The 11,230-nt window shown below is 34.8% G+C and overlaps 1 protein-coding gene across 1 annotated transcript; it reads right to left on the bottom strand.

Annotated features, from left to right (window-relative positions):
- Window positions 1–1,031: 1,031 nt before the first annotated feature.
- On the bottom strand, window positions 1,032–4,850 carry LOC110886558 (protein ROLLING AND ERECT LEAF 2). The gene is made up of 4 exons (XM_022134366.2): window positions 3,604–4,850; window positions 3,342–3,517; window positions 2,024–2,247; window positions 1,032–1,946 (listed from the first exon to the last, which is right to left on the bottom strand). Exons 1-4 carry the CDS (start codon window positions 4,643–4,645, stop codon window positions 1,166–1,168), a joined length of 2,223 nt encoding a protein of 740 aa, XP_021990058.1. The 5' UTR covers window positions 4,646–4,850; the 3' UTR covers window positions 1,032–1,165.
- Between the last annotated feature and the right edge of the window lie 6,380 nt (window positions 4,851–11,230).

Raw genomic sequence — 11,230 nt, forward strand, 5'->3', positions numbered from 1 at the left:
TATTTTTATTTTGAACTGAGAGCAAAAGTGTATTTTTTAACTGAAGGCGAAATCGTAAATTTAGGCTGGGGGCAAAAGCAAAATTTTATTTTGAATCAAGTGCGAAATCGTAATTTTACACCTGGGATAAAATTGTAATTTGACATCACCTATAAATAACTATTATATGGAAAAAAGAAAAAAAAAAAAAAAAGTCAAATAGCCGCCCAAAGGTGGCCAACCATTTGAGACAACTATTCCCTGACGTCATCTGAAGTTGAGATTGTATATGTTGATAATTACTTGGTCGTGTCAAACGCCTCATTTTTCACCCTAAATTTTAACTTGTTCGGTTTTCAAAAAGAAATACAACTCATGTAACAAAACTAAGAGATGAAAGTGAGAAAACGACGACTTCATATATCAAAGAATGAATAACCAAAAGTACAATGATTGAATGTATTTTTTAAATAACGTCAAATTTTATCTATCATGTTTTCTTTAAAAGGATTATCAGTTTTCAATTAAATTAATAACCGAAACCCAGCTATTAACTCAATTATTTTCAGATGTGATACAAGTTTGGGATATTGGCCTCTAATAGTCCTAAGTAGACGTCATTGGTCATTCGCAGACCCACCTTTTTTTATTCCCCCTGTCAGTCCCGTCTTTCAACTATCTTTCCTCCACCGGTCCTCAGTTAAAAACTTACCTCGAAACGATGCTCCAAACGACTAGATTTTTGTTAATTGAAGTTTAAACACCCGGATTGAAACACCGTTTTCATTGTTTGGAGCGCCATTTCAAGGTAAGTTTTACATCAGTTTGTAATTCGGAAAAAAAAAAACTTAACTCTGTAAAGTTTTTTTTAACTAAGAACCGGTGAAGGAAAAATAGTTGAAAGGTGGAACTGTCAGGGGGAATAAAAAAATAGGAGACTGCCAATGCCAATGACGTCTATTTAGGATTATTAGAGGCCAATGTCCCTGTAAGTTTTTGCCTTTTTGGCAAACTATGCACATCTAACTTCTAAGGAAATACTACACATCGAGTACCAAAAGAAATCGCATTTGGCATGCAACTTTCAACAAACATATATTAAAGCTTATACATAAAACAATTAACATTTACCAAAACATTACAGGCAGATTATACAATGACAATGCTCACGAATTTACATCATACCTCATGACATACTTGCCTTTGATTGTCTCGTTTTGGTGCGAGAACTCAAGCTTTTATACATTTGTGAACAAGCCCCAGAAAACTCATACATGGCCCGGAAAACCTCGGGCAAACCCGTCTTCAAATTCATCAAAGATTTATCCCTCACTTGAATACACTGCCTCTGGTACCCTTCTTCTTCCTCCTCTAACCTCTTCTTCAATAACTCAACTGTAATCTGCTGTTCAGCAATCACTTCTTTATCATTTTCCATCTCCTCATCAGCTCTTTTTTGCATATATTTATTGTACCAATCTTCAAATTTCCGGGCTTTTCGTTGCAAGTCCCTTCTTGTTTCTTCGCAACTCTCTTTCATCTTCATTTCATCGTTTTGGTACTGACAAATAGTGTCCATGACCGCTGCAAAGTTGTGAATGGCGGTTCTTGCACCTTCTTCCGGAAGCTTCTCGAGAAAGTCATGCCATGTTCTTAGAAGTGTTTGAATCGGTGGCGTTTGCGGTCTTTGAGGAGACGATACCTTTTCTCTTAGATTGTTGTCGATGGGAATAAGGTTAAGTTTTAGCCAATTGTTTAAAGATTTGATGTATTCTTTCTGGTGTAGCATGAGTTTTTCAAACTGGCTAGCCCACATTTGAACATGAACATGAAGCTGTTGCGTGTTATTGTAGTGGTGCTCGCTCGTCTCTTTTGGTGAATGTGAGATGTCGAGAGATCTTAGAGCCTGCACGATTTTTGATTGGTTATCATGTTGCACTCTCATCTGTTCCCACATTGACGCCATCCTGTATGCAAGTGTTTTCATCAAAAACAATTCTGAAATAACGATGCTAGAGCACATGTATACAAATTGAAAACTTACCCGTCAACAAGTTGAACAAGTTTTGGGTATAATTGTTCATCGCGAAGGCGGTTAATCTCTGAAACAGTGGAATCCATTGACTGCATGTCTACAATGTATCTTGTGTGCAGGTGACTTACTGTTGCTTTTGTTCTCTCCAAATGATCAGTGCTCGCCCCGCGTTTCTTGAGTCTGTTTAATGACGCAATCTTTTTTTGATACTCGAATTTCATCAGTTCCCCTGCCTGTTGATCATCAGTCATAAAGTAAGTAACACTTTGGTCAAAAACCAAATTCTTTAACTGAAAAAGCATTATAACTTTGAACAAGTATTCCGGATCAACCCGACTAGCACCAAAACAATTACTTGTTTTGACATGTTACCCAACCGCCATGTGCGTCCAGTTTGATACCCTCTAATTTATACTTTTGCATATCAACAATTATAACTTTGAACAAGTATGTTGGCCGACAGGTACCAAAAACCTGCTTGTTTTGACCCATTGCCCAACCTGCCATACGCATCCATTTTGATACCTCTAATTTATACCTAAGGGTGGAAGGGCTGCTCCCCACATGGGGAGTGGTAAACTCTCCACCTAGCCAATCAACTCATGTCATGTCAACTCCCCCTCTCCACTCCCCATTTTGCACTCAAACACAAGGGCTGCTCCACCCAAACATTTTTCCTTTAAAAAAAGGATAAATGTGTGATTGGTTGGAAGAGAGTGGGGCCCACCATTAAACCCCCCTCTCTCTCCTCTTCCCCAATGCGGTGACTACTCACAGATAATCAAGCTTCACCAACTCAAACACGGGACCGGCGGTGTTATGCCCGCGCGGTGACCCCCATCCTCGCACCAACTCACCGAAGGCACCCCTTCCACCCTAAGTGTATCAACCCAACAAGTACAAAAAAGTTACTTGCTTTGACCGGTTACCCAACCTACCATACACATACGTTTTGATACATCTATATTATACTTACACGTATCAACAATTATAACTTGATACAAGTATATCAGCCAACAAGTGCCAAAAAACTACTTGTTTTGCCCTGCTACCCAACCTGGCATACATGTCCATTTTGATACCTCTAATTTATACCTACACGTATCAACAACTATTACTTTGTACAAGTATTTCAGCCACCAAGTACCAAAAATTACTTGTTCTGACCAGTTACCCAACCTGCCATACGCGTCCATTTTGATACCTCTAATTTATACTTGAGCGTATCAACGATTCAATTCAAAACATTGATACAAACATCAACAGATTATTAATACACTGATAAGTGCACATTATCATAAGGAACCCACAAGAGACAGTAACATACCTTCACTTCATCGTATAACTTCTTCTCCCACGCAAGCATCTTGTCCAAAACCGTAGCATGTGTTTCATTCTCTTCAGAATCAAAATCATCATTCTTATCATCAACTTCAGGTAATCCTTTAAACGACCTATTCCAGGTAATGACCCGCATAACTCTCGCAGAATGATCAATGTGACCTGTAAAACAAAAGCATTACAATCATATATATCAGCTAAGGAAAAACAAAAACAAATCAACTGATCTTGTTCATAAGTTCATATACCTTTACTATCCGCAAAATTGGAGTGATAATGTAATCGATTAGCCTCAAGCATCTTCGAAACCTCACTCGCACTCTCCGACGCTTTCAAAAAACAATCATCAAGCTCAGTAAATATCTGCAACAAGTTCAGACTCTGTCCACCTTTTCCAGAAGATCTCCTATTTTCCGCCGGAACCGGCACCGAAAGCCTAACCTTTTTTTCAGGTTTAGGCAGCGGTGGCGGAGGCTCCTCCACCTCCTCCACCACTTCCGGTGCCACGTCATCAACTTCATGAACACTACCGTCTTCCTCATCCTCATCCTCGTGATCCACTTCCGGTGCCACGTCATCAACTTTCCGGTGATTTTCTTCTCGATCAAATCTGTCATGCTCATGATCGATCTCAGATAAGCTAGATCCGGCGACCTGCTCCATCGAAGGGAAGAAGTAGTCCCAAGAGGACATACCGTGAGACTGCGGCGGAGGTGGAGCAGCACGATTAAGCGTACTCTCCGTCGGCCGCGGCGGCGTCGGCTGCGGCGGCGACGGCGGAGGCAGGTCTACTTTCTCCGCCTCTCGTTTCGAACCGCTCCTACTAGCACCACCGCCACCGGACTTTCTAGAACTACTACTCCGATGCTTCAAACTCCGATCATCAATCTCATTATCCTCATCAACTTCTTCAATAATCGGATCCGGATGCGAAAACTCCGGTTCCGTGGCAGAAAACTCCGGCATCGTAGACGCGCGTTGGAGCGGAGGAGGCGGTGGCGGTGGCATAGTTTCGAACAGCGGCGGTGGTGGTTGCGGTGGCGCCGGAGGGAGAATTGTCGACGACGAAACCGCGTCGACGGATGACGGATGGCGGTGGTCGGGAAACTCAACTTCGCCTTGAGCATAGTCACTTAAAGCAGCGCCGGTGTTCTTCAACGCGGCGGCGTAGGAGAAGTGTGCGGCGGCGAAAGCGTTGCGTGCAGATACTGATTCTTTCATAACCGTTTTTCGTTCTTTGCACCGGTTCACGATTTCTTCATTTTCGATCTTTGATTGTGTACAGCCCATAGTTGATTGATCTGTGAACCGGTTTTTTTAGGAGAATTGTTATTGTAGAACCGGTTTTAACGACTGCCGGTGTGGTGTGCACGGTGGAATTGAGGGTACTGTGAACGGAATGTTAACGCGAATGAGTATGATGACTATGATACGACGTCGTGAGGAAAAACCGACAGGAAATGGAAAATTCTTGATGAGAAAGTCAAAAGAGTTGTTCGTATTTTCTGTTTCGGTCCTTGAAGTATTGAAGGTTGTGATTATGGTACTTAGTGTACTAGTACCTTCCACTAATCACTACAGCTTTTTTATTTTTTAATTATTTTTTTAAAGTTAAGGTTATATTCTATCTTTATTAACGAATATCATATTCATATGGGTTTGCTGTTGATTCTTTAATTAATAGTAATAATGAATAAATATTCACGTAGATTACATCATAACGTATGTATTAAATTATGAAATAAATGTTGGGACGAGGTAACATGTTAAAGATGATGTAAAATATTGTATGAAAAAATAATTATAGGTTTATGTCTTTGAAATTTTAAGGTGTGACTATTAATTTAGTTTATCTTAGAACATAAGCAAAACATTATCATTTGGTGTTTGAATTGATGGTAAACTGCCATCTCAATTTATATTGAGGGAATGATAAATCATTGAGTCAAACAGATTATTAAAGAAAGGATAGTATAAATAAAATGTGAATTACGACTAAATTTAAAGGTTCGTTGTAAGTTTTAAAGAAGGTATTAAGCAATATTTTAAAAACCGGTTCAAACCGGCGGTTGTATCGGTTAAACCGTCCGGTAGATATGGTTAAACTGTTCAGTACACCGGGTCTAATCGCCCGATACACCCGTTTAAATCATTTTGAGTCAAATCCGGTATAGTATAAAAACCGAATTTTTAAAATATTGGTATTTAAGTATGGTGGAGTTCAATTCCTAAAGAGTTAATTACATAGTTAGTCCCTGTGGTTTGCAGAAAGTAACATACTTAGGTACTAATAGTTTAAAATCACATTCTAGGGTATTAACTTTTCATTTTGTAACATTTGAAGGTATTAACGTTATTTGTAGGTTTAAAATCACATTCTATTAGTACCTAAGTATGTTATTTTGTGCAAACCACAAGGACTAACTATGTTAATACCCAACAAATTAATACCTCCAAACGTTACAAAATGAAAAGTTAATACCCTAGAAGGTGATTTTAAACTATTAGTACCTAAGTATGTTATTTTGTGCAAACTACAGGGACTAACTATGTAATTAACTCATTCCTAAATTTTCGGTTATGATCGATCAAGATTACTTAAATAGTTCTAAATTTTAGTAGAGTCAAATAAAATATAGGAGCATGAGATTTAGTTGTATTTTGGAAGAAAGAAACATTTTTTTACTACATGAATATATGATAAATTTGAATACAGTTATTACATTAAACACAATGTTTAGAAGAAGTAATATATATTTTAACTATCTAGTTTAGAATATGGGTTATTGGATTTTATCATCGCCAATTAATATTTTTTGGCAACGATAAAATCCAATAACCCTTAGAATATTGTGAAAGTTTTTAACTATCTCGATTTCAATAAATAAAATTAAGTATTGAAAATAAATATAAATCATCAAAGGTATTAGATATTTTTCATTCAAGTCAGGGCTGTGTGTTTAATTCTTAATGGTTCAGACTTTATGTTTCGCGAGCAGGTGTTTGAATATAATCAGACATTTGTCTCTTAATGGTTAAACATTATACCGAGTCTGAATGATTAAAACCTCTTATTTGAATTTGTCAGACATTTGTCTTTAAACGGTTAAGCATTATACTAGCTCTTAACGGTTCAAACATTTCACTGGTTCAACACTTCCCATTCAGAAGTTGCCAAACAGACTCAAATTACCAAATAGTAATGCAGCAATAAAATGACACATCGAGTAGTAAGTATGGAACGTTTCCTTCGCATAATGTTTTCGAGAGGATTGTAATGTTATAACGGAATTAAAAACTCAATGAAAATGAAACAACTTCTAATTAAAAATAGATGATGTTTTGGTTGATAAACTGGAATGTAAATAGCAATTTTAATAAGAAAAGTAAAATCCATCTCCTTCGCCACTCCCCCAAATCAATCTCTCAACCCAATTTGCTCCGTTAACACAATGTCAACACATCCATGGTGCCCCGGTTTAACTGATTCAGTATGGGTGGTGGTGCCCCGAGGCGCCATCGGTGGTGAGGTAGCTGGGGTGACGCCCACCATACCCTCCAGCCTTAGAAACTTGCTTGTGTCAGTTATGCTCTTTGTGATATTCTTCTTATCTCGGTCCTTAGTTCTATGGACATCAAATGAATTCAGTTATGGTTCTTCGTGGTCTTCGCCTTGGATGATCGTTTCCTCCATTATTCTTCACCATTTATTTTGCCTTCGTTGTTCTTATCTGTTATGCTAGTTTGAGGTGTTTACTGGGTTCATCATTCATATTTTTGTCGATTGGCAATCGATCATTAAACCTTTCATTGAATTAATCATGATTGTTCTGTGTTTTATTCTTGTTTTTCATTGTTTAATTGTTTTTATTTAAGATATAATAAAAGTGAAAGAAATAGGTTTGTTATATGAGTTGGGAGATGAGAAGGAACTGAGTCATATTTGGGGCCTACCCCTTTTTCAAGTATCCAAAGTGGCTTTACAAAGGCAGGCAGGCAGTAGGCTAAAGATTCGGTGGTTTGCATGTGTTTGGTGGAACGGTGGGGCAAAGTAAGTGTGCCCCAACCCAACTAAGCCCGAATGCCATCATATACCTTTATTCCCTCTAACCCGTGACGGTGTCTTGTTTGCCAAGTCAATCAGTTATTCTGTGTTAAAATAAAATAATGACTCCACTCACTGACTCACATTCGAGACATACATGCTTTGGTAGAAGAAGAATACTTAATCCACGTATATAACGTATTCTGATTATTGTGTTTGTATCACTCCTTGCTGACCCGTTTATATATATGTATATAGAAGTTTTTTCGTTTAAAGAAACATATTTAAGATATTCCCTATATGAAAAAAAACATACATGTATAAATAAATACTAATGGTGTGCCCGCGCGATGCGACGGGGCGACACTTTGCATTGCGGCACTCGTTTCTGCTGGTTTTCTTATTCGTATAATATTTATGATAACATTATTGTGGTGAATATATGTTATAAGTGTTACACATATGTAAAGTTCTGTTTTTTTTATAAAAACTAATAATCAAAAGACAAAAAATAAAAGATAAGTTGTTATAATTGTAAAGTATGTTTATTTTATTTATTAAATTATAAAGTATAATTTTATTCTTTAAAGTTCATAACTTTTTTTAAATATCCACATAGTACTCATCTAATAAACTTTAAGTTTAAAATTTTTGTTTTTATAAAAATAAAAAATAGTATTTGACTCGTAAGTACGTTTTAGACCTTTAACTTAAATTATTAAATTTTGTTTTTTTACAGATATAAAAAATTTATATTTTATAAAATTTTAAGAATTGTTTTTATAAAAAAATGATGTTAAGAGTTTATATTTTTATTAACTTTATATCATACTAAGTTCAGATTTTTAATTCCTAACTAAACTTATTTATATGAGTCTACTTTTAACTTATAATCCCTAAAAATATGCAACACAATCTACTATGTGTCTAGTCAAGTTGGTAAAGAATATTTTTGAAACTGACTAATATTATCTATATCACTATAGTTAACTTATAATTCCTAAAAATTTGTAACACAATTTAGTATTTATCTAGTAAAGATTGTAAATTTCTGAAGTATTTTATTTATATTACTTGTTACAAAAAAATGTTTATAAAAGAATTATTTTTTTATAAAAACAAAATGTTTTGTTTATAAATAATGTAAAAAAATTGTTTTACACATGTAAAGTTTCGTTTTTTAATAAAAAATAATAATCATGACAAAAAATAAAAGATAAGTCGTTATAGTTGTAAAGTAGGTTTATTTTGTTGGTTACATGATAAAGTTTATAATTTTATTCTTTAGAGTTCGTAACTTTTTTTAAATATCCACATGGTACTCATCAAATAAACTTTAAGTTTAAAAGTTTTGTTTTTTATAAAAGGCAAATTGGAAATAAATAATCCCAACTCACTGTTAGTGGTCAATAATAATCTCAACTCATTTAATCACCAATAATAATCCGAACTATTCACTTTTGTTTGTAAAATACTCCCACGTTAAAAAAACACTAACTAGGTTAAAATATTGTTGATGTGGCTTAACATGTGTGGATTGACGTGGCTGGTTAACATCTTACATGTGTATAAAATGATTATCAGCCTCATTTGCACACACAATCGCACTCTCCATCAAAACCCTAATTCTACAAATTGGGCAAATTCAGTCGATTGTGTGTGCAAATGAGGCTGATAATCATTTTATACACATGTAAGATGTTAACCAGCCACGTCAGTCCACACATGTTAAGCCACATCAGCAATATTTTAACCTAGTTAGTGTTTTTTTAACGTGGGAGTATTTTACAAACAAAAGTGAATAGTTTGGATTATTATTGGTGATTAAATGGGTTGGGATTATTATTCGCCAATAACAGTGAATTGGGATTATTTATTTCCAATTTGCCTTTATAAAAATAAAAAATAAAAAATAGTATTTTTTACACCTTTAATTGTTAAATTAATTTTTATAAAAAAATAGAATGTTAAGAGTTTATATCTTTATTAACTATATACCATAGTAAGTTCAGTTTTTTAGTTTAGCTTTAAAGTTTATTACTTTGTTATTTTTTAATTAAAAAGTACAAATTGTTATATTAATATCCAAAAATAACTGCAATATTTTATAATTTCAGCTTGACTATATGTATATATCTAACTGTAATATCTATTTATTGCAACTTTAGGATATTAACTTATACAAGTTCAGTTGACTTGTAAATTTAGGATACTAATTTAATTTTGAATTTTATTAATATGGTCAATAACTACAATATATTAACACTAAAAATAAAGTTCAAATATAAAATAAACTTTATTCATACGTCTAGATCAAACATAACAACTGAAAATGAAAGAAAAACATAAAAACACTTGATAGATTTCATATTAGACTGCATGAAATCTATTTCGCTTCTGAATTGACACTTGACTACTCGAGGTATTTTTAATCGGGTTTTCTGGTTTGTGCTTGAATCGACAATATCTTCTAATTCGACAATATCTTCTAATTCCTCTTCTTTGTCATTGTCCTCAGAATCGTCTAAATTAATAACCTTACTCCATTTCCATTCAGAGAGTCTCTTGGATCTCTTCTTTTCAGTCTCAAACTTCTGATCCTTAAAAAGGACAAAAATTGAATACAAAAGTTAAAAAAATATTAAATAAACCTTAAAATTACATCTTCACTATTCATGTTGAAGATTAGACTTATATGGACTAAACATTGCACCATAATAAATAACATCAACACTTTTATCACCATTATCCTGCAATAAAACACACATATAATAACCTAGCGAACATGTTAACATGAAAGATATATGTAACAACTCTCATTAAAATTTATAATTAGAATGATAATTAGTCAATAAGGAAACCCTAATTGAGACACCCAAGTAATTCTGCACTAACCCTAAAAATTTTCAGGACAATCGGAATTAGGATCAGGGCCCCTAAAACTCAGGGGGATAAAACCCTAATTGATAATTATCTTTAAATTTCGTTGTCTAAACTGAGAATTTTCGAAATAGTTGATTCATCAAGCCTATACCACTGACTAGGCTACTCTACAAATTAGACCGAACCCTTACGGACCGTAAGGGTTATGGTTTACGGTCCGTAAGCGAGGCTATTTTCTGGCTATAAATAGCCGACCTTGGGACTTGAATTTGGAAATGAAAACGACGTAAAATTGCTGTCTGTACGTTGAGTTACAGTCGTTATACTACAATTAAACACACACTGCTTTTGAATTGCTGCCGCAAAACAGGGTAATCACTCGATCGCTATTACGATTCATTTTCCGAGATCAATATATCCAAAGAATGTTTAAGTGCCGCCCACATTGGGTTATACTTTGTCATTCGTCGTTAAATCGATGAATGTTTAAGTATTGCACTTTGTCGTTCATTGTGAGAATTTGATTTCGTGAGTTATCGTGACTGCTGTATTGATCACTAACCCAGTTTTGTGTGCATTATTATCGAAATTAGGTTAACCAGGCTAAATCATATTCTGTCCGTGTTAAATCTGCAATGTGAGTCATTCTCTTTTTATCAACTGTTTTACAATACTCCAAATTATTTTCAAAGTTATAATTACAGTGATTAAATTTATGTAATCACCAAATTACAGCCAGTATGTGGGGTATTGTGCACATTACTACAGTTTTAATCACATTAGGTGGGCGAACCTAAAATTAAGTGATATACGTCATTCATTGGGGCAGCCAATGGTGATATGACCACAGTCACAGATCCGGTCGAGTGACAAATACTGTGGGTAGTTGGTAGATAATAAACATATGTAAAAACTCTTAATACTGTGAATTATAACAAATGTGTCGT

This window comes from Helianthus annuus, chromosome 10 (assembly GCF_002127325.2).
Source record: "Helianthus annuus cultivar XRQ/B chromosome 10, HanXRQr2.0-SUNRISE, whole genome shotgun sequence".
Classification (NCBI taxonomy): domain Eukaryota; kingdom Viridiplantae; phylum Streptophyta; class Magnoliopsida; order Asterales; family Asteraceae; genus Helianthus; species Helianthus annuus.